This window comes from Canis lupus, chromosome 23, assembly GCF_003254725.2.
Source record: "Canis lupus dingo isolate Sandy chromosome 23, ASM325472v2, whole genome shotgun sequence".
NCBI classification, from domain to species: Eukaryota; Metazoa; Chordata; class Mammalia; order Carnivora; family Canidae; genus Canis; species Canis lupus.
The window spans coordinates 23,749,239-23,774,704 of record NC_064265.1 but is presented as its reverse complement, the minus strand read 5'-3'; the positions used below and the strand labels follow the sequence as shown (position 1 = coordinate 23,774,704).

The 25,466-nt window shown below is 36.2% G+C and overlaps 1 protein-coding gene across 1 annotated transcript in view; it reads left to right on the top strand.

Moving 5' to 3' along the window:
- KCNH8 (potassium voltage-gated channel subfamily H member 8) overlaps positions 1-25,466 on the top strand; it is a 367,898-nt gene that overhangs the window by 206,295 nt on the left and 136,137 nt on the right. The window contains exons 4-5 of the mRNA XM_025448969.3: positions 8,453-8,580; positions 13,531-13,771. Coding sequence (XP_025304754.1) covers positions 8,453-8,580; positions 13,531-13,771 — 369 coding nt within the window. The remainder of the gene's footprint in view (positions 1-8,452; positions 8,581-13,530; positions 13,772-25,466) is intronic.

Sequence of the window (25,466 nt, the reverse complement as noted above, 5' to 3'; positions counted from 1 at the left end):
GATATATCATTTTATTCTCCATTAGCTTTTCCTTAATGGCTAGTGATGTTGAACATCTTTTCACATGATTATTTGACATTCTTACATCCTCTTTAGTGAAATGTCTTTCTATGTGTTTACTCATTCTCTAATCAGATTATTTAAATTTCATGATGTCAAATTTTGAGAGTTCTTTACATATTCTCGATATGTAGTCAGTTTTTTGTCAGTGATTTGAAAATATTTTCTCCCAGCCCATAATTTCTACCATAAATGTGCTAATTTGGAAGCTTACGTGTACTATTAAAATTCAACAATAACCACAGCAATTGTTTTGAACCAAGCCCAGCAAAAGATTTTTGGAGGAAGCAGAGTTTTTGTCACTAAAATTACTTAAAATGCCTGCACATGGTGATGAAAAGCTGACCAAAGGTAGTTGATTTATCGTTGTTTTCAAATTGTCCATAGACAGCACTTCTTCATGCTTACCCTTGGTTTACTCTGCTCCTACTACCCTGTCCTGGTATTCTATGGCTCCAATAGCCTGAGAGATTATCAGGCTTTGTGATACTCTCAGGGTAAGAAAATTCACTGTAGAGGATTGTACAGTACGTCATATGGAAAATCATAAAGTATATAATCCTTAGATGTCTCTTGAAAAAAAATACTTGAAGATGCATTCCATCCAATAGAAAGGATTCAAAATTATAAATTTAAAAATGTGGAAGTTACAAATTTGTGTCCTTCCTTAACCAGTGTGGACCAGTTATATATTAGTTCAGAAGAATTCTTCAGTTCAAGGAGTAAACCAGGTCCCAGAGCAATTCACTATGTTTTTCTTCTTTCACTTCTAGTCATTTCTATGTATCAGTAAATATTTTGTTCTGATGCACATCCTTGCCTCACAGTTCAGATGTTAATTCTCACTGTGTCAGATTACCATTGAAACACCAACCTGTTGTATTTATTCTGACCCAGTGATCAGTAGTTAAGCTGCAACACTGCTGATGTAGGTCAGGATCTCTAGCAAGCAGCCCTGAGATGGAGATTGCAGAACATTTATTAGGAAATTCTCTTAGGAACAAAGCTAGAATAAAGGATGAGAAGAGAGGACAGAGCAGAAAGGGCAGTTGAGCAGCAGTGCTGCTGCCATAAGATGTTTTGCTGACTCCCAGGTTCACCATTAGCTAAAACCGGTGCCCTTTGAGTTGGGCAGGAGGACCTCCCATTCCATTCCCATATTGACTGGTTATTGAACCCAAGCTGCTCTGGGAAAGGAAATCACTTTGGTCCAGGTCACTCTCCATAGCTGGGAGCATTTCCAGAGTGGTCTGAGGACTGAGGTAAGGGTTCTGGGCAGACACACTCCCAACAACTACAGACTTAGACCTTTCCATTTTGATTAGGCAACTGGGCAATATAGTGCAGCATGCGCTACAACTCTGCTCCAGAATCACTGACTTTTTTCATTTCCCATCACAGAAGCAAGACTTAATTAGTGGCCAAAGACCATTGCAAACTTTTAAAAAATGGTTATATATATATTTAAAATTTATATTTTCCATTTTTTTCCCTTAAGTTTTTATTTTAATTTCAGTTTGTTAACATTCAGTATTGTATTTGTTTCAGAAGTACAATATAGTAATTTAACAGTTCTGTACATTACTCAGTGCTCATCACCCCAAGTGCCCTCCTTAATCCCCATCACCTATTTAACCCATCTCCCCACCCATCTCCCCTCTGGTAACTATCAAATCGTAAAATTCATATTTAATTAACTGAGTTAAAAACTTTTTCTTAATTAGATAAAGTCCCAGTACCACATCCATTGACAGTCCCACATCCATTGACAGATATTTTCCCCTTTGGGCCTCTTTATTTCTAGGATCTGTGATTATTCCTGTGTTAATTATGTTTAAGATTAGTTTACATAATATGAGGTCAGTAGTATTTAAAAAAAAGTCTAGAACAAAATCAAAGAATAAAATCATCAGAATTTATGGGACACCTGGGTGGCTCAATGTTTGAACGTCTTACCTTTGGCTCAGGGCGTGATCCTGGAGTCCCAGGATCGAGTCCCACATCGGGCTCCCTGCATGGAGCCTGCTTTTCCCTCTGCCTATATCTCTGCCTCTCTCTGTGTGTCTCTCATGAATAAATAAATAAAATCTTTAAAACAAATAAAATCATCAGAATTTAAATTATTTCTGGGAGATGGTGTTATGAAAAATATTCACTTCCTGCATTATGCTATTTTACATTTCTAAATTTTGTAAAATGTACATATATTAGTTTCTGATACTCAAGGAACAAACGTTATTACTATAAATTGGAATTGAGTTTATAAAAAAATAAATGAAATAAAAATTTGGAAGAAAATGCAGAAAACCCTTAATAATGAAAACAACCAGGCATTTTTTGTTTTTTAAATTTTCTCTGTATTTTCCAAGTGAAACTTCTAATGTCACTTCATTAAAAATGAGTTTTCCCTGTGTTACTGATAAATTCTCTATCAAGTTAAAGATTCCTCCTATTGCATGAATATTACAAAGTTTTCTTTAAAACATACGAATATTTGTTGTTATATTTTTAAAAATTCATATTTATTGAGGGACACCCGGGTGGCTCAATTGGTTAAACATCCAACTCCTAATATCAGCTCAGGTCTTAATCCCATGATCATGAGTTCAGGCCCTAGGTTAGGTTGGACAATGGATGTGGAGCCTCCTTTTTTTTTAATTTTTAAAGATTTTTAAAAGATTTTATGTATTTATCTGAGAGAGTAAGAGGGAGAGAGAGAGAGAGAGCACAAACAGAGGAGAGGCAGAGGAAGAGGTAGAAGCAGACTCTCCACTGAGCAGGGAGCCCTACAAGGGGCTCAATCATAGAACCCTGGGATCGGGATCCCTGGGTGGCGCAGCGGTTTGGCGCTTGCCTTTGGCCCAGGGCGCGGTCCTGGAGACCCGGGATCGAATCCCACATCGGGCTCCCGGTGCATGGAGCCTGCTTCTCCCTCTGCCTGTGTCTCTGCCTCTCTCTCTCTCTCTCTCTCACTGTGTGCCTATCATAAATAAATAAAAGTTTAAAAAAAAAGGACCCTGGGATCATGACCTGAGCCACCTAAGCACCCCAACATTGTTTATTTTTTAAAACAATATATTTTCATTTCCAAAAGTCTGTAAGTTCATTTACTAATTTCTTTTAAAATCAAGAATTATAAAGGACTTAAAAAAAAGATCCACATGATGAAAGTTTGAAATAGATGGAAGGCTTTTTTATGCACATGACTTCTACATTTTGGAATATTTTTGAAAATGTTTTTGCAGAACAAAATCAATTATGAATGTTCCACAAGCATATGAAAAGAATGGGCATTCTATGTTGAATGGTACCATAGGTATATGTTCAGTAATTATAGATAATAAACACAGATAAATAAATAAATAAATTATAGAAATAAGTATAGAAAATAAATAATAAATGACTAAATTTTTCTATAATTTTATGTATTGCCACCATGACCTACCAATTTTTAAGACAGTTAATTATTTCTCTGCAATTTTGATTTGTAAGATTTCTTTGTGGTTTTTAACAATTTTCTGTTTTCAGCAGTATATAATTCAGAGCATAAAATTTCATGATTTTTTATGGCTTATAATTTTTTAAACAAGAAGGAGCTTTTGTTTTGTTTTGTTTTTAAGCCATCTTAACCCAGAAGTCTCTGCCTTATTATCTAAATGGAAACATACATACTCTAATATAAACCAGTATATTATAAAAATATTTTACAGTATAAAAGAGGGGATGTGAGGGGCAGTGGAAAGGAAATGGAACCTAAAAGTGGCAACTGGGGAGGTGGATGTTCCAATGTGTATCTCTGGTGATGCAAAGGAAAGAGCAAAATGAGAGAAAAAAAAAAAAACAGCACAGGAAATGATGCCTATCTAGGATATAGATCCATTCTGATTCAACAGCATAACACAGATAAGTGAAAACATCTCATAAGAAGCTACTGCTAGTTGTCCATAATCTATGGTGACGTGGAAAGAATGGAAGATCATTAAGGATTCAAGGATTAAGGATTACCTATTAAGGATTCAGGGAAGATCGTTAAGGATTCAAATATGAATCAGTCCACTCATTTTGAATTTGGGCATGTTACAGGATTTCTATGACCTTTCATTTGCTTTGCAATGAATGGAAAAAGTGATGCTTTAAAAGGGGCGATGAAATGAGAACCAAGACAGTGTTCCTAGCCTGATGCCTAGAACATGAGAGGAGCTAAGGGAATATTGCTAATACATAATGTTTTGTTGAGAAGTCCTAACTCACTGGAGTGTAAATGTAAGTTTTAATTTTTTTTCCTGAAAATTATCATTACTTGGTATTGCTCAATAGCTGAAATTGCTTCTTTCATCATATTGATTATGAACATAGTACCTCCTCTCCTGTGTTGATCATGTGTAGTTTTATAGCACATACATTCTCCTAAACATAAGTCATTTACCTTTTGTGATCTGATGGTGACTTCCAGTTATTTTCTTCCTTTTGTTAGTTCACTACTGTTTTCATTTTTTTTCTGCTTTAGAACTTATGGTTTATCATTTTAATGTCTCTTGTACATAGACCCCAAATTCTCTTGCATCTCTGTATTTTCTCTATATCTATCTGACAAAGCTGCAAACCCAAAAGGACCAACAATATTTTTATTTTGGCCCAGACACAAGTGGCTGTGAACTGCTGGTATAATACCTAAGTTAGGGAGGATGGGAATCCTCTAAATCCTCTGAATCACTCAAATTTATTTTTAGCAGCCTCAAGTGGGGCAAATTCTCCAACAAATCTATCCCTTTCCTTACTGAGCTTGACAGCCCATCCTCTACAACAAATATTTCAAGCATTCCATCTTGTCTTCAAACTACCAGCCCGTGCTAATTACCCCTCACCCTTAGCATTTGGCTGCACCTCCAAAGTCAACAAGAAAGAAAGAAACACAGAAAGGGCAAGGAAAAGAAAGTCCAGGGGAGGAGAGAGAAAGGGAGAAGACAAAATGGAGGGAAGAAAAAGGAAGAAAGAATTTCCCAGACAGGAGCTATTTCATCTTCCTGCCATCAAACCTGTATGTCCACCTTCATGTATATGCCACCAATGTCCTCCTTCCTATAAAAGAAAGTGATGGGATGTCTCTTCCACCTAAGGAGAATCACTCAAAGTGAGGTGTGAAGACACTATGGCCTCTCTTTCTTGAACCATTCTTCTCCCTCAGATTCTCTGACACCACAACTATCCTTTCCCTCCTCTTTGTATTTGTCTTTTTCAAAGTTTTTTTAGCCTCATAGTTGTCCTATTATGTTTTGAAGGGCCTAGATTTTTTCCTGTCACTGTCTTGCAAGATAATTTCATAATCTATTAAGTGACAAAGCCATACAACTTTTCTTTCTAAATATATTTTGAATGTGTCAGCTTTGTTCCACTTCTACCGCTGGAGCCTGTATTCAACTGACTTAAAATGGCCACCTGAGTGATTCCTAACGACCTCTATTGACTCTTTCTAATCAGTTTCTACACTGTAGTTTAATGTGCAATTTTGAAAATTCAAATTTTCTCATGTCATTTGAACACTTAAAACCTTGCTATGGTTTCATGTGCCAGAACTGTTAATTATCCCCCAGAACTCATCCATTATTAATAGGACCCTCTCCAGCTTACAACAGAGATTCAACAGGGAACAAGGCTGCCCAGCTAGTGACTCTGTCTCCTCGCCTCTTTGTAGCCGAGTGTGGCTAATGTGGGATGAGTAAAAGTGATGGGAGTGACCTCTGGCTCCTATAGGAAGCTTCATGCCCTCTACTTACTTCCTCTTCCTCCTCCCCCACAGGAGCTGCCTTGGACTCCGAGATGGGGGCCACTTGTGAAGGATGGCAGAGCTGCTCCACCACTTTAGATTGCTAAACTCTGCTTGTTATAGGAAAGGGAAAGACCCACAATACAGAGAGAGAGAGAGTCATTTTTCTTATTCAAAGAGTTATTCAACCCTAAGCGGTTCCCCAATTAATACTCTTACCATTGCACTTAGAGTCAAAGGCAAAATTCTTAATGGGGCCTGAGAAGCCCTGGGTGATGGGTGATGGGTGATCTTTCTGTTCTGCCTACCTCCTCGTTTCCCCTTTTACTTTTTTTCTTCCCATTCTCTATATGCCAACTCTCCTGGACTTCTTTCAGTTTTTCAGAGATGCTGAACTCTTATGCCCAAGGCCCTCACACCTTTCATTTGCTGTCAGCAATGTTCCTCCCTCTGCTACCCCTTGTATTGTCTTATTAACAACTAATTCTTTTTAGAATTTAGTTTTATGTTTCCCTTTGAAGGGCCCCTTTTTAAGACTATAAAATTGCTGTTGTTTTCTTTGGAAGATTCTTAGCTCTTAATTTGATTTCTCCAGTGAGAAAGGAATGGGTTTATTATCTGTCATAAATCTCTAATCTGGTTCCTTTGGTAGTTAGCATTGTAATTCCACCTGGCATTTTGATACCAATTGATTTAGTATAAGCAGCCTGCTGGTCTTTGCTACCATATTCCTAAAGACATCTGGCTGTTTTCATATTTAAATGTATTTAAATTTACTCCCTGATGGATTAATGGTTACATTTTCAAATACAGTGTTCAAAAGTTCTGTGTAGACCAAAATCTTGAACACACAAAAACATGATCTTAACCTTCAACAATACAATGAAATGTGATTGTTCAGCCATGAGTTTCCAAAAAAAATGCCCCTTTTGGTGTTGTTCTTTGTTTTTAAATTTGTTTTTAGTGATCCAAGCTTATGATGATGTATCATATTTTATCTTAAACATTCTTTCAAAATAAGAAGCAAAATGTGAACAATTAAAAAAAAAACCCATAGAACATCAGATTACATTTTTGTAGGGAATAAAACACCCCATTTTCTGGTCATTAAAAGCATGCCAGAGTGAAGTGGGAATTGGGTATGTTAAAATCTTTGAAAGACTTGGAGTTCAAGCTTAGATGGGCAGGGACAATGATATGCATTAGTCAAAATTACACTCAAGACCAAACAGTATTCCTGCTAGGTGCTGCGCGTGGGAGGAGTAGGGACTCCAACCAGTTTGGCTTCACATATTGCCTCTATTGCTTACTAGCTCTGTGATAGTATTAGACCTTTCAGTTTTCTCGTCTGCAAATGGAGGATAATAATACTAATCTCACTGGATATTTATGAGGATTAATTGAAATAATAAATAGAACAAGGCCTGGTGCACAATAGCTACCAATAATAGTTATATGGCTTCCCCACTCTTGCAACCAAACCACATCATTTTTATGAAACAGAGAAATCAAAGAGGCTTTGTAATACTATAGAGATTGGATGATGAAGCTTAGATAAATAATAGTTTTTAATTTTTATATTTCACAGTCACTATAATATAGATACAATTTGTTTAGGATGATATTGTATGTTGACTGACTGACCAAATAAAGACTAAATGTTTCTTAATGTTGAATAATATTTTTTTTTTCTCGTGGACAATAGCCCTTTGGGAAGAAAATAAAATAGCTGGAAATCTACCTAATTTTACTGAAATAGGGTTCCATTTGATTAAAGATTTAAATGTCAAAAATAAAAAAGACATAAAGATGTTGGAAGAGAGCAGGCATAAATTTTTTAAAATAATTTTTTAGTGAAGGCAATTTGGCTCTGTAGCACATAATGTCTAGACACCACAATGGGTAAAACATTAAATCTGACAAAATAAAAATTTAAAATTTGTATACTGGATAAATAAAATTCAAAGTGAAGTAACAAAAGGAGAGCATATATCCTATTGGCAGGATATATGACAAGAAAATGGCAATTAGTACACAAACAGCTCCTACAAATAAATTTTTAAAAAGCAATGTAACTTTAATATTGGCCAAAATAATATGAATTGACTTTATAAACATAAATACAAATATTGTGTATATTTAGAATGATTTATAAGTTACTTTGATATGAGAAAATATGTAAAGAGTTTTTATGGCAAACTTCCATTTATGCAAAGAAAAAATATATAAATGTTAATATAGTATATATATATTAGATTGTTAATATAGTATATATATTAGATATATTTCTAGAAAATAGCAAGAAAAAACATTGGGAGCTGAATTAGGGATATGCATATGGAATAGCAGGAAAATGGGAGTAAGTTTTTTGACTTTTGATTCAATGTTTTTCTGAACTTATACTCCTGTATGTTTTACTGTAATTTAAAAAATTAATGCAGTTAAGATGATGACAAAATATATAAGTTGTAAGGACTAAAATTAAATATATGTCATTAGGAGGCAGCAGATAATTTTAAGTGTGGAAAAACGTGTCCTATGTGCATTGAAAAGGAACTGTCAAAACTTGACTTTCTTGGGATGAAATGACGCATTCATTGATGCTTAATGAGTTTTGTTTTCCCCCAGACAAAGCCAAAGGAAGATCAAGAGCAGGCACCCACTTTGACTCAGCCCGGAAACGGAGTCGAGCTGTCCTTTATCACATCTCTGGGCACCTGCAAAGAAGAGAAAAGAACAAATTGAAAATAAATAACGTAGGTGGTATGTGTGCACACTGTGAATGCGAGAACTTCCCCTGGTGCCAATATTTGATTCACTAAAGAAAAGCTCCAATTACTCATTTATTGGCTTTCCTAGATTTTTTTGCACTTTGGATTGTGCTTTCCTATAAAGAATAAACTAGGAAAGGTCAGCCATCATGAGGCAATGCTTAATAGAAGTGCTTAATCATTGTGCTATCACAGCACAGAGATCAAAGTATTGCCATAGTCAGTACACTATGGTACAAGGGACGCTGTGAATGGGGACATATTGGTTACATTTTATGAACAAGATGAGGCACTAAGTCAAATTACACGTTTGTAGTTTGTTGGTTAAAGTTTCTCAAATTTAATTTTAGTTCATCTATTTGCACTTTATTTAATTTTACTCAGTGCTTTTATCCAGGAGGACCATGAACCAAAGTCATTACTCCTTTTAAAAATTTTCATCGTATATGAAGCAGAGTTGGAAATTTCACACAAAGGAACATTGGAATTGAAATTCTATGCCTTCTATCACACAGTTTTGCCAAAAGTTGTACTTTTGGTAAATGACGGTAGGGCTACTTTCTGAAACCTGGTGCTTATCTGTCAAAAGCCATAGCAAATAACTGTGCTTTAAAAAGGTATCCTCTGCAGAGTTTTATGTGTGAAATCTTACAGGATTTCACACTAATTTTATAACTGGTTCTTAGCACTGAAAGATGTCACTGAGAAACCCAGAACTCTATTTGGTTACCGATATTCAGAGATAATTTTTCAAATGCTGCTAACTCTAATGTGCATTGTGGAGTCTTCAGAACATACATCTTTTGGGGTGTGTGACTATGGGACATAGATACAAATATTCAGAGTGCTGACTTGCCAATGACATTAGAAAAAGTCACATCAAACAAGCAGAGCTATTTTGGAATCCATCTAAGATCCAGAAGTTCTGGGGTTAGGGACACAAGGGATTTTTTGGCATCTTATACTTTTACATAGGAAGCTCCAGATTACATAATACACATGTGTATATATGCATGCACAGTCATGCCTCAGACATACAGCATATCCACTTCTCGATAGTGGACAAAGAAAGATTCCTCAACCCAGAAGAGTAGGAGATCTGACAAGAAGTTCTACAAACCTAATTCTGCTTCAAGTGATTTCTTTCTCAAAACCAGAAAGGACCATCACCTGTGGCTGGCTCTAGGACCATCATCCGTGCTGGTGCTGCTGACCTGGTAGCCATCACCATTAACAGTCACACACTGCTTAATTTGGCCTTAGTATAAAGATTTTTCTGGGGATACCTGTGCCTTGGTGTCACATTGACTTCCTGAGAGCCCAGGGACAGACTTGAAAGAGCACACACCTCTTGATCTATGGATCCTTCCACTGGTTCCTATTTACATCCCCCTTCAGTTACTAAGCCAGCCTTAGTGACATTAAACAAGTTCCAGGAAGAAACAAAGGTAGCCACATCTGGGCTTGATTCTATGCAGGTCAACCAACAAAGCACCTAAACAAATATTAGCCAGAGATTCTGTAATGCTGAAAGCTGACACTGTCTTCTACCCTTTAGTTGAAAATCATTTAAACATAGCAAGTGTTACTAAGCTTCAAAACGTATTTGCTGAACATGCTGTTTTTCCCTTTAGACCCAACAAAGTACAGAACAGTACTTAAAAATCTAATTTAAAAAATCATAATGTTCACCGCTTAGCTGATTTGCTAAATTCCCAGTCATTTAAGAAATAAAAACATGAGGGGGAGCATTAAAAAAATACCTAGTAAGTAAGGATGTCTAATCAACAAAGTGACTCCGACAATTTAGATAGTATCTTACTTCTAAAAGCAATGTGTAGAATCAAGACTGGCCCTGTTCACTATCTCTTTTCAAGGAGAACAGAGTAGAATGGCTAAAGACAGCAGGAAGAGAGAAGGAAGAAGAGGAAAAAAATGACCTGGATCGTTTATCATCTGAGCAATCTGTTTTGGGGGAATTTTGGTTATAACAACATTTACACACACACAAATTCTCAATATTTTTTTTACAACTCTTTGCTATTTACAAATCCGTTTTATTTACATCATATTATTTGATTTTCACAGCAAGCCAGTACTAGATATGATTTTTGTTAGGTTCATTTTAATGATGGAAAAGAACTCATTCAAGATTTCAAACGTAGAAGCAAGATTGGAATGCAGCTGTGAATGTTCTAACTCAAAGCCACTGTGCTTTTGCCCTCTACCTTGCCTTCTCTGATACATTTCTTATGGAATAGGAATATATGATTCATCCACAGGCAAATGAACTCATCAGGTCATTAGAAAGGCTTGAGAATCAGGATGTAACACCTTTTAGTCCTGGTTCTAACTGCCTAGTACATCTTCGAAAAAGGTACTTAATTTCTGCTTTCTTGATTTGTTACTCTATCAAGGACAATGTGATGATGCAAGTGTCTCTAATGCAAGGAAATGTAAAGATCATAAGAGCCTTGGGGCTTCAAAGGAGAGTGCTCTAAATGCCAATATTACCAGCTGCATACTAGTGTGGTCCTGGAAGGCAAGGTGAACAAGCAAAGGCTTTCCTGGGACTTGGTGCAGTGATTATAGAAACATCCTCCCATCTCTTTGCTCATTGGAAAGTTAGTTTCAAAGAAAAGTTACAAAACTGGTTTAGGAAACAGTTACCTTAGTAGGCTTTGGCTTTAATTTATAATTCATAGAGGTTACAGAGTTAAAACACTATTGGTACTAAAGAATATGCTTTGAAGTTAATAAATAATATATAACTAAAATTGAGAATAGTTGGTTACATTTTTCCTTAGGCAAACCCCATGTTTCAGGGTTATAAATAATCTTTTTCCCCAACTTGCTAAAAGCATACTTTCCAATTATAAGAAATTTTTTTCCATTCAAAAGATTTTTTATAAAACTTTACAAATCTAGTTGTAGGAGAAGAGAAGCATCCATTTTTTTACTCAGTTGAATGTGTCACAATGTGCAGGATTTGAGATGAAAATCCCTTCACAATTTAAGCCTAATCTGAGGTATAATGAATTCTTAGTATCTTTTAAAATAATTTTAAGGAATATGTTTTAAGTACCCTATAAAAATGAAGTAGTATGATTTATTTTCTGACCTATGGAGATAAATAATATATTGCTGACTTTTTGCTTCAGCATCACTAATGCTTCATGTAATCAGCATAATCCAAAGAAAATACTTCCTGAGTTTTCCCAATCCTCATTCCTAGAGCTGGCATCTCCTTCAAACAAGGTGAAGTTTTAATCTCTTTAAAATGATAGGAAACAACTTACTCAGAGAGAAATTGAGGTATTCTCCCATTCTCTGTTAATGTCTTATATGTGAAAAAAAAATATATGAGAATCCATCATGTCCTTCTTTAAACAGAAGTACTTATCAACCCTCAGGTGATTAATACCAACCCTAACTCTCTCTTCTCCTATGTACCTGCCTAAACTTTAAATGAGAAGCCCAACAGGTAAACTTTGTTCTCCTCTTCCCAGTTTTATGCCAAAACCCACCCTTTAAACTTGTTTCTGGAAACCAGAGAATGAGGTAAAAGAGGCAGGTCCGGTATCAAGGAATTGAATGAAACTTAGATGCAATGGAAGATGGGTATCAAAGAACCATCTGGAAGTAGTAAAACAGTCCCTCACCATGAAATCCTGGCATTATGAGGCGCCTGTGTGGGTTGAGTGGGAATATTAACAGGAAGTAGAAATGTGTTGGAAATGCCTACCAAGGAGAAATGTAAGATAAAGGGTGCATTACTATTAAGGTAGCAAAAATATTTGGTCATTAACAGTTACCACTAAAAAGTTAGGTATTACTGACCTTTCTTGAGTCCTCAAATAGCTTAGGAATCCCTGAACATTCCACATCAATTTGCCCTTTCCTTAATGTCTGAAACAAGAAAACATACTGTGACCTGCAAGTAACACATATTCCAAAACTTTTAACTGTTCACTTCATTCAACTTAACTTTCGAATTTAGGTTTCCATTACTGATCTTGTATTTCTCATTAATTGAGGTCAAAGCAAGGTCTGCAAGTATCTGGTCATAGGCTTGTCAAATTTCCACACATGTTATTGTTGGGCCTTCCTTTGCCTTATAGCAATAAGAATTGTTCATCAATTTGGACTGCTTTCAAAGTGAAGTGCTTTTGCAGCTATGAAATTCCAGCTATTCTTCTGCATTTCATTGGCTGCAGTGAACACTGCCTTTCTCATCCTATGACTTGAATAATTGTTAAGCAACCATTTCTTACTTTGCTATCTTAACAAGGGCTAGCTAGTGTCAGGATGAATCCATGCCAATCAAGGGTATGAGATATAGGTTCCCAACTTGAAACTTCACCAACAATTACAACGCAAAATGCAAGTAGTTAGCACAACCTGGTTATATTTTGGAAGAAATGTAAATTGCTGTTAACCATAGAATATTGATCATATATCTCTATCCTTTCTGGGAAAAAAATGGTAACTTGATTATTATTAGAAGAATTTCAGTCATTTATACCCTTTAGGTAGTGTCATCTCAAAACTACAAGTATAAGGAATGTCCCCGTGACAATAGGAATATAAATGTATCTTTGTGTTTCCAGTGTGTATAGGATTATACTTGTAACTGTGGATGTTCATAGGCAACATTTTAGGAAATGATCTTTTTGTTCTTAATGAACAAAGTCTAGATTATTCACCTAACATTCATGAATAATCCTGTGTATTTCTGTTATTTATAACAAAGCTCTCTGCTCAATTTTAGTATATACATCTCTACTTTTTGCATCACCAACTTCTAAAAGTCACTTGTAAATACATTGGCCTTGTGTGGATGAATGATCCTCCTCACAGAAGTGTGTTTAAGGCTGTGTGATCCTTGCTTCTAATGTTGTGTCTCCCTTCTCTCCTTTTTGTCTTTATCCACAGAATGTTTTTGTAGATAAACCAGCATTTCCGGAGTATAAAGTTTCTGATGCAAAAAAGTCCAAATTCATACTTTTGCATTTTAGCACTTTTAAAGCTGGCTGGGACTGGCTTATTCTGTTGGCGACGTTTTATGTTGCCGTGACCGTACCTTACAACGTTTGCTTTATTGGCAACGATGACCTGTCCACGACTCGGAGCACAACAGTCAGTGACATTGCAGTGGAGATTCTTTTTATTATAGGTAAGAACCAACGGCTGCTTTCCTAGAAGATTTGCATAAAGGAAGTAAGTGTGTTCCAGATTCTTCTGACATGAATTTGAACTAAGATCCATTTGCATGGGCATGACTAAACCTCTGATGCAAATTTTGGAGAAGCACATATTTGGATTTCTGAAAATTGCCTCTTCCAGCTTTCTCACTGTTCCTTTAGTCAAACAGATCTAAGCCCATGTTTTGTGTTTCTATCCTTGTTTTGTCAAAAATAGACTAAAAAAAGACTATTTTGTTGGTACTCTCACATCCATCATGATCTTAATTGCACAGGGTCAGAGATGGGGTTTGACAAGAACCCATCAGTGGTCTGATAATGGGCCAGTCTTGGGCATGATTCTCCATATCCTTCCATGCCTTTTTGGCATGTTGGTGGTTGTTGCCATAGGTGGCCTGGTTGCAGAATCAAAGGATTACATAAGCCTTACGGTCAATCAGGAGAAGAGGGAGTATCTGATTTTAACTTAAAAAGAGGCCCCATGGGATGCTTGCTAAGAATGTTTATCTCTAGAATATTGGGAACCTCAGCTGAAGCCATCTGTGCTCCACTCTTATAAGCCTCTTCCTATCTCCCTGTCCCTTAAATCTTCATATGTTTAGACCAAATCCTAGCTCTTTCTTGTTTGTTCTAAGACAAATCCTTTATCTCCATTAAGGCTTAGATTGACTCCTGTAGAGGGGATGTTCGTGGGTGTGTGTGTGTGTATGTGTGTGTGTGTGGTTTTGTTTTGTTTCGTTTCATTTTAATTCACAGGAAATTGGGAAGATAGTACAGAAATGTCCCTTGTCCCTTTCACTCATCCCTGTGGCGTTCTTGACTATCATTGGTAACCTGATACCTGCTTCTTTACATGGTTGGTCATGGTTATATAGGGCAACATCCTCATTGTAAAAATGAAAAAATGTTTGGAAAATGTTTCCAAGCAGGTAGGCGAACACAGGAATGAGAAATGGATCTTAAAGTTCAACAGAAGAAAATAAATGAGCCAGATCAAACCCTTATTTCAGTAGTGGTGGTACTTTTTTCTCTGTGGAGTTGGTAAAGCTTTGGGGCCAGAGTGGATTCTCTAAATGAATGTTAGCACATTTTCTCTGGATGAGTTTGTATGCTCTTGGTGTGGCTTTGGCACCACTATTACCATTGCATTTACTGAGAACCCCCTCAAAGCTATGTTAGGACCCCTGCTCCCACCCCAAAAGTGGTGGCTGTAGTATGAATAGACCACTAGATGGCAATGTTGTCTACCTGGGTAGCTTGGCAAAACTATAAAGTCAAGGAAATATATTTTAATTTTTTTTAACTTAAACCATTCTTCACTGGGAAGATGTAACCATAATAAAGAGATATAAAATCACTGTTAAATGGCAAATAACAATATTCCAGCCTGTGAACAAATTGAGTGTATCCATATGCCAATCCATTGTTTTATATCCTTTTACTTTGTTAACCTTCCATGTCTTCTCCTACCTGCCCAAGATGCATGCATAAGTTAGCACTCTAAAAAGACTCCCTATGACATGTTCATAGTTTCCAAGAATTTGAGCAGGCAATCTACATGTCTATTATGCCTGAGTATCTGCTTAACAAATATTTCATATCATTACTATTATTATTATTATTATTATTATTATCAACTCTGTCATAGGGATATGGTTATATCTTGAACTTTCCACCCTTCCTTGCCCTTAGATATTTGAAATTCTAAGTGGTTACCACCACTTCTGTACTACATGCTCACTGGCAGATGATAATGTGTTTACACCAGAACTGACACTTATGAGAAAGATATTTTATAAAATTTTGGAGCATTGACTTGGTTGGTTGGCTGCTTTCTTTAAGGCTGCTTTCTTCTACTAAACCAAATATAGGGGCAACTGGCTTGCCCCCTGCCAGTTGCCCCTATATTTTCTGTATTCTTTGTGACTGACATTTCTGCTATGCTCAGGGCAGTAAGATATTCCTCTAAGTAGGCAATACCCACTCTTTAACTAGCAGCATGACAAGGAAATGGAAATTCACCCCTGTTTTTAATGCAGTTTGCCTTCTACAAAGATTAGTTTAGAATTTGAGATTTTGGCCTGCCAACAGTTTTAGAGTTATCCCAGCCTGGAATCCCCTTGAATGACTAATTTTCATAAGGAGTAAAAACTTTACCACTCTTTGCTATTGTTATCTTCTTGCTCTATAAGTGAGTATCTACAATTTATTATAACAGATTTGGAAAAATAGTTGAAAACTTCTCAAAGTATGTTTCCCAGAACCTTTATTCTGTGACATATTTCACAAAGGTAACCTAAAAATGATCACTGAGAAATAATTCAAAATAGTAGGAATAAAAGAGTGCATAGCCTGTAATACTGTGTTTTTACAATATTAATAAGGCTGTGCTTGTACCATTTAATAGTTATTTAAGTTGGTAAGTGTGGCCAAATCTCTGTGTATTTAACATGTTTATTTTCTATTTAAAGATAGTGTTATTAAATTGACATCTTAAAATCAATTGGATCAGAACTGTTAAGAAGTAGTTTAAAGAGATTTGGGAAGGAAAGGATTTTGTATAGCAAAACATGGTACTTTCAAAACATTTTCTTATTTGAACCACTCTATACAAATGTAAGATGATGTGATTTTTTTTCTAAATGAGGAAAATTAAGTATTCCATAAAAAAATATATATATATATAGTCAAAATGAAACTTGGAAGATAATATATCTCTTTTGGTGATTCAATATGCACATTAGCTTTATAAATTCTCTGAGAAATTCAATGTTAAAGAAATATTTAAATGTGATTAATTCAGCACCTCCTAAAGATATTTTTACTTCTGAACTCTCTTCTCTGGGCTGTTTAGTAATACTCTTTTGGGAAGACTGACTTAAAAATATTCTTCCCTGATAAATTCACAATAAAGTATCTGAATGTTATTATTCTAGTAAAATTATAAATGTGAATGGTGAGCTTGAATCTCTCCCAACTACTCTCTTCATTTTAAAATAAATTTCTTTGTAAATTACATTAATACTTTAGGATCAATAGGGCACAATGTTTGTCTGTAAGTTACAAAGTGGTTATAAAATTACTTTTAGTTTGAAAACCATCATGTATAATTTATCTGCTGTCTCAAAGCCTTACAGAAACTTACAATGAGAACTGACCTACTACTAATTTATCTAATCCAATCTTTCTTACTTTATGAGTGGGAAACTGAGCCTTCGTGATATGCCTAAGGCCCTGTAACGAATTGGTGACACACTCAGGTCTCCTGGTTGTTGTATCAGGTTTCTTAAGAATAGATAACCAGGGCAGCCCGGGTGGCTCAGTGGTTTAGCGCTGCCTTTGGCCCAGGTCATAGTCCTGGAGACCTGGGATTGAGTCCCACGTCAGGCACCCTGCATGGAGCCTTCTTCTCCCTCTGCCTGTGTCTCTACCTCTCTCTCTCTCTCTCTCTCTCTCTGTGTGTGTGTCTCATGAATAAATAAATGAAACTTCTTTTAAATGCTTTAAAAAATAGATAACCAATATGATTCCATTTTCTGAAAAATTCTACTCAGCTTGCTTTCTTTTATTCATAGCAATGAGGCAGAAAATGAGAGAAAGAAGTGCCAACTTCCTTTTCTTTCTTCCATGAATGCAGAAATTAATAGTTTTAATCTCTGAAATCTTGGTGGCAAAAATTGTGGTATACCCATAGGTCCAATAATCACTTATCCCATTTCCTTCTCAAAACCCAAAAGGGGGATGCCTGGGTGGCTCAGTGATTGAGCATCTGCCTTCGGCTCAGCTTGTGATCCCAGAGTTCCTCAATCGCGTCCCACATCTGGCTCCCTGAAAGGAGCCTGCTTCTCCCTCTGCCTGTGTCTCTGCCTCTCTCTGTGTCTCTTATGAATAAATAAATAAAATCTTAAAACAAAACAAAACCCCAAAAGAACTCAATTTTGTGCAAACAGCAGTATCCCAGACCCAGGGAATGAATTATGAGAATTCCAAGCCAGTGATATTTCCTATCCCCTTAAAATATGTGACCAATTCTATCCAATAGGATATATAGAGATGGTTTCTATGGGGCCTTTTGGAAATTATGTTTTTACCCTGAAAAAAGCAGAGAGACATACAGGGGAAAATATTTGTGTCCTTATTCCTTTCTTTCCCATAGGATGTGTGGATAGAAGGGTATGATACATTGTAATTACTGCAGCCATCTTTAATCATGAGGAGTGACATAGGGAAGAAGATGTGGACTCCTTGATGAGTCATATAATAGTGTTTCTGTTATTGGGACCACTGTTAATTGGATATTTTGTTATTGATAGCTATATCATCCTAAATTTTTTTTCAAAACCACTCTCTTGTCATCTTGATTCCTTACACTAGGCCATTTCAGAGGTTCAATGATAAATCCCTCCCAGAGGAACAGAATGCTCTTTTTTCTGTCCTGTCATTCCACTGTGAGCCTATCTAGGTTGTGGTTTGCACATACTTCTTATCAGCTGTTATAATCACAATGGCTTAGAATCATAGGCTATGCCATAAAGCTGTAACTCTGTTGGTTTCTCTGGGAATCCTCAGAAAGCTAAAGGTCAAAGGAAACATGGTATGCAATTGTATTTTCTATTTGCCTCATATTCCCCTTAGTCATAAAAAGACAGTTGAAAGTCACGGGGATAAATGGCAATCATACCTTGTGTAGACCATACTGGCCAGGACTGAACATCTAGCATCCTTACTACTCACTACAGACCACCAATGCTCCCCAGTTATTATGACAACCGAAACACCTCATACATATTCAAAAGGTATTTTTTCCTTGATGTTATATTTTTAAGGTTATACTTTGTGCTGACTTAGGTAGTTCTGCTTCACTGGTTCTCAGTGGGCACAGAATCACACATAGGAACTATTTTAGAAATATGTAGGTTTGACTTTATTTCACTAATCAGCACTACCCATCATTTGGTGTTTAATGCTTTTAGATCACAATTTACTTATCTACAAATTATTTCACCCAAACTAATGAATAGAATTCCCCTACATGTAGTATATCTTCTGAGCATATATTTATATTTTCATTTCTGGTTATTTTATTTTTTCTCCTTTGTGATGCTTTATTAATTAATGCTTCTATTCACTCACATGTCACCAAATTTTGCTATCTCAGAATCTTTACTTCTTCCTATCATTCAATTATTATTATAACCTTGTGACATAATTGAAGCAGGTGTATCTGTTTATAAATAGGAAGGAGAAGAGGGAAAACAGAAAGCAGTTTATCCAAGAACTAGCTGATTATTGACCAAGCTAGGACTAAAACCCTAAAACCAACTTGTAAAATGGGTAGTAGCATTATTATGAGCAAATACTCACTGTTTAATCAGTACAGATAAGAATTGTCAATAATGTCACCAAGCTTCTATCTCTTCAGTTTGTTTTACTATCCACTCTTTTTCAGAAAACAAGCACCTTTTAATACAAACTGAAAGTTCAGCTAATCATGGGAATAAGGTAGACCAGAACATTCCATATCCCTTAACTTTCAAGAACACAAGTGTCTGGGGACTCATTTACCACTTAAAGGATCTAAGGCTTTTATCAGCTACTTCTACAAGTTTGCCTCAGCATCCTTTTAGAAAGGCTGAGAGAAGGTCTGTTACATCTACTTAAGTCAGGCATTCTTTATCAGCATTGATGTGACCACAAATAATCATCCCAGGTGTGTCTCCAATCTTCCATCAGAAATGTAGGAACAGGAAGATAGCTGATCTTCATTTCAGCTCCTCCTCCTTTTTCCTGCCCTGCTCTGATGAGACTGAAAGGTACTAGCTGGGCTTCCAGTAACAGTTTAGAAGAAAGTCATTAGCTAAAGGCTTACTCACTAGCTTTAGAGTAATGGAGACTTCTCTCTGTTCAGCAAACTCATAATTTTACTGGATCTGCATTCAATTTCTTTTTTAAAAGATTTATTTATTTGAGAGTGATAGAACAGGGAGAAGTCCAGAGGGAGAGAGAGTCTTTTGAGCAGACTCCACACCTGAGCATGTAGTCCAAATTCAGGACTCAATCTCATGACCCTGAGATCACAACCTGGCCAAAGCCAAAAATTGGATGCACAACTGACGGCACCACTCAGAGGCCCCTGTGTTCAATTCCCAACAATATTTAGATATGTGTTTGTTTTATAGAACTTCTTCCCAAATCCATCTTTGTTGTGCATAATCTTTATCAATATGCCTTTTCCCATGTGGAACTAAAGAATAATGTTCTTATACCATTCAACTGCAGTTTGTTACTGTGATAGAAATTCAAGCCTCAAATGAAATACTTTAATTCTTGGAGCGCCTGGGTGGCAGTCGGTTAAGCAACTGCCTTTGGCTCAGGTCATGATCCTGGGGTCCTGGGAGCTCAATTGCTGAGCTTCTCCTTCTCACTCTGCATCTCTCCTTGGCTTGTGCTCTCTCTCAAATAAATAAATAAAATCTTTTTTTTTTAAAGAAATATGTTAATTCTTTCAGCATTCTTGCATGTCTTTTTCCGTTAGGATAAAATTTATAAATCTCAGTGGAACCTGAAAGACCATAGACATTTTATTGCTATTTCATTGCACAAGCTAAGCCCAGCTTAGAGTCATTTTCCTGAAAATTTCAAACAAAGATATGTCATTTTCCAATTTAATCGGATGACTGATATCAAAGCTACAGACTTGGATACTGAAGGGAAAGTTTTCTAATAATAAATAAAGTCGAAATTTTGTGGTGATGAGGGAATTCAAATAAATTTTACCATTAAATGCTCTGGGTAACCTGGTATTCCCAGACTACATATTTAAAAGGCTTGAGTAGGCATTCATTTGTCTCTTAATATGTGAGTCCCTCCCTCCTCTCTTCTCTCCCTCCATCTGCCTCATTCTTCCTCTCCTGCCCTTCATGTATGTTCTTTCTCCTGTTCTCTCTCCTTTCAAATGGAAACCTACACAGCCATGTACCCCTATATCTGCACCCCCACATCTCTATCCTTCACATTGATCTTGGATTGAGTAAGAGAGTCTCTTAATAAGGAGAACTCAAGGGCAGCCCCGGTGGCGCAGCGGTTTGGCGCCGCCTGCAGCCTGGGGTGTGATCTTGGAGACCCAGGATCAAGTCCCACATCGGGCTTCCTGCATGGAGCCTGCTTCTCCCTCTGCTTGTGTCTCTGCCTCTCTCTCTCTGTGTCTATGAATAAATAAAATCTTAAAAATAAATAAATAAATAAATAAATAAATAAATAAATAAATAAATAAGGAGAACTCAAGATGGCATTCATAGCCATGGCTCAGATTTGTCCTTAGCCTCATGTGGGCATTTTTAACCTGACGACAAGAATATCCCAGTCTCTACATTCCCAGATAATACATTTGGAGAATTGAATAAATGGAATGTGTTGTATCGAGCATTAACCATTGACTGGACATGAATTAATCAGTACCCACCTGACTACTGACCAGCTATTTTCTGGTGAATAAATTTAAGACTGAGGATACAGCAATAATTAAACAGTTAAAACAACCAAAAAAAAAAAAAAAAAGATTATTTGCCACTTTAAAATCCCACAAAAGTGTAACATACCAAGTGTCTTATCTCAAAAGTGGAGAGATTTTGTTTGTCAGAATGCCTTGGGGGAAAAAAGAGTGCATTGAAAAGTAAAATACTATTGTCATTATTGTTATTGAGAGCTCCCAAATAAGTTGTCTTAAAAGTACTTACTACAGCACCTGGGTGGTTCAGTCAGTTAAGTGTCTGCCTTTGGCTCAGGTCATGATCCCAGGATCCTGGGATCAAGCTTCACATCAGGCTCTCTGCTCAGCAGGGAGTCTGCTTCTCCTTCTCCCTCTGCCCCTCCCCTGCTCCTGCTCACTCTTCTCTCTCTCTCTCTGTCTCTCAAATAAATAAATAAATAAATAAAATCTTTAAAAAAAATAAATGAAAGTACCTACTCAAGCACTTAAGCAAAGACTAAAATTGCATTTATTTTTGCAAATAAACTGTGAGTTTCATTGTTGCTTCTTTAGGCTTTTTAGAATAAATAAACCTAAAAATTTCTTTAGGGGTAGTTCACTCTTTTTTGTATGGATGGTTGCACCATTTTATGATTGAATTATATGAAAAGATTTTAAAGTTCATGTAAAATGGGCATATAGTAGTTTTTTTTTTTTTTTCATATAGTAGTTTTTTGACCCTGGTACTACTGACATAAATTTTAAGATAGGAACAGTGGAGAAACAAATGGTTCTCATTCATACCCATCCCAGCATAACTACTGCTTCCACATTCAATCTTTCTGGCTGCTCTTTTCCCTGTTTATTTTCATGTGGTTTTGATCATAGTCTACACAAATTTTGGTGACTTTTTTTTCACATAAGATTTTAGTGTAAGTATTTCTCTGTGTTTTGTAAGTATTTATAAACATTTAATAGTTGCATAATATTCCATTATATAAATGAACTATTATGTTTACTTAACCATGTCTTAATTGTTACACATTTAAGATTTTTTTTGCTACTTAAAAAATTATAATTAACATCTCTGTGAAAAATATATCTATTTTTTAATCTATTTTTAGATTTATTTATTTATTAATGAGAGATACAGAGAGAGAGAGAGAGAAAGGCAGGGACACAAGCAGAGGGAGAAGCAGGCTCCATGCAGGGAGCCCGACGTGGGACTCGATTCCAGGTCTCCAGGATCATACCCAGGCTGTAGGCGGTGCTAAACCACTAAGCCACCGGGGCTGCCCCAAACTATATCTATTCACTAACTAAACAAACATATGTCAAATGCCTGTTGTTTGCTATTCAGTGTTTCAGTTGGTACAGATAGAATAGCAGAACAAATAGAGATCTTTGCCTTTATAGGATTTATATCCCAATAGAGACCAATAGGAATCAAAACAAGTAAAATGTATAACATGTCAGAGAGTATAGTGAGTTGCATAGAGAATAGTGAAGCAGAGAAGGGGAAAGAAATGAGCTACAATCCTAAGTAAAGTAGTCAGGGGTGTGAATGAAGAACATGACATTTAAATAAAGACATAAAGGAAGCAAGGAAACAGTCAACTGAATTTCTTGATAAAGAATATTCCAAGGAAAGAGAACATCAAATGCATTTAGTGTTATTTTAAGGGGTGGAGTTAATGGGCTAAAGAATATTAACATATACAGCTTATAACATGTTTTCAAAATTTCATTTTTTTAAATCACATTATCTTCAGAGCATTTATTGGTCAGTAAAGCTCTAGTTGAAATACAATTTGTTCATGCTAATATTTTTTATAGTTATAGCGATTGTGAAAAGTTATAGATGCATGTCACTTTCTGAATTTGTTTTACTACTAAACAGTCATTTCATTTAATGGAGTAATTCAGATAAAAGAGTGTTATTAATATTGCATCATTGTTATTTCTTTCTTTCTATTTTTTCCTTAGGAGATTAGATATATATATATGGAAAATAGAATTGTATTTGCTTGGCAAATACAAAATTTATTACATGATGTGCCTGAATCCATTATGTTTATATCTGAAATGTTTGTGAGTTGGTAGTTTTGAAGGAAAATTATCTCAGCGCAGGTCTGAGAATGATGCTGCCCTCTGACTTACATATTACTGTAAATAGACTATGAGAAGGAGCATGTGCTCATAAAAAATGAAACAATAGTGCTTGTTTTGAACAAGGCAAGGAAATTAAAAATGGAATATTACTAAATTTAGAAACCCAGAGGAAAATTGTGAGTTCTTGATTTAGAATCTTATTGCAGACTAATGAGGGTTTTTTTTTTTCATTTGCCTCTTACCAAACATGAACTCTGCTATGTCATTCTTTTCTTTTCCCATTTGTTCAAGTATGTTTTCTTGCAGTTTAAAAAATCATATTGTCTAAATAAAAATAACACTACTTATGTGGTTTATATTTCCCACTTTCAACTCATGCATTTTGTGTTTGCCATTGGAATAATCTCCTCCCTAATTACACCAATAGTTTTAAGATAACTACATAAATAATTTTTAGAGCAAATATTCATTGAATGTATTGAGAAGTTATTTAAACATTTTTTTAAGATTTATTTATAGAGTTGGGGGGGCAGAGGGAGAGGGAGAGAGAGAGAATCTCAAGCTGACTCCATACTGAGGGTGGAGCCTGACACAGGGCTTGATCCCACAACCCTGAGATCATGACCTGAGCCAAAATCAAGAGTTGGATGTGTAACTGATTGAGCCACCAAAGTACCCCTTTAAATATTTTAGATAACTGAATACATTATGGTCACCTGGACCTAGATGCAACTCATTATGTATTGTTCAATTCATTAATATTTGTTGAGGACCAATATTATGTCACTCAAATGATTGCTCATGGCATACTCAACATAGTTTTGCAAACCTCCCACGGTCTAGACTCTTAACAAGATTTTTTTTTTAAGATTTTATTTATTTATTCATGACAAACACAGAGAGAGGGACAGGCAGAGACACAGGCAGAGGGAGAAGCAGGCTCCTTGCAGGGAGCCCGACGTGGGACTCGATCCTGGGTCTCTGGGATCAGACCCTGGGCTGAAGGCGGCGCTAAACTGCTGAACCACCCAGGCTGCCCTAAGATTTTATTTATCATCACTTTCTCCTTTTACCTGTGGCTCCAGACATATTGGACCATCAGCAGTTCTTTGTACCATTCCTTACATATTTTGTATTTTCATATCTTTCATAGTTCCTACTCTCAGGGAAAAAGAGGGGGCAAGACATCTCCTTAACTCTCTTTGTCCCATAAAATTCTCCTTATCCTTGAAGTGTCATCTTTGGTCTCTTCTTGAAGGTCATCTTTTCAACTCTCCTTACCTCTATCACCATGAATCTGAGTTAGTTTTCCTTCATCCATTATTTAAATACTTTCCCTCTCTGACTTTTCATCCCTATATCATAATAGTCTATTTCTCCCCCACTCCACACACATAGCATAAATAAACTATGAGCTCCCAGAGGATGTGGACTGGATAATATATTTATTTCCCTGGTTTGTCCAGCTAATATATATCTGACTCATAGTAAGCAGGTGACTAATGTTTACTTACTACCATAGTGCAGATAAACAAAATAGGAAGTATGGCTCATGGAGTTGAACAACAGCTTTCTTTCTAAAGGCAAGCCTCCATGGCTTTTTCATGTGGTTCCACGGGTGGCCATTCTTTACTTTTAAACAGTATAGCTCACTTTAGAGTAACTAATCTTTAACAAGTCCGTGCCATCAAGCAAACAGCAGGTAGCTTGAGAAATCCCACAGGTTGTGTGCCCTGCATACCTCTTGCAAACTTTCCAAGAACTCCTCAAGGCCCTCCAAATGGTGCACTAGGGTGAGTGTGAAATGAACTCAGAAATTCAAAGAGCTAGGTTTTAGGATGCCACATCTATGTCTGGGTGATAATCCTAGAAAAGTGTTCTATGGATGTGCAGAGAAGCATGGAGATGCTACAGTCTCAACTTGGCTGGATATCCTGCCTACCAGAAAATTAGAAATCTTTCTTAGCAATTAACTACTAAGAATTATTTAAAGGTAACCCTGACAAAACTTAATATCATACTTTGGGTGATGAAAAGTGTACCGAAGAAATTGAAGGCATTCTTCCTATATTTGAGAAGCTTATACA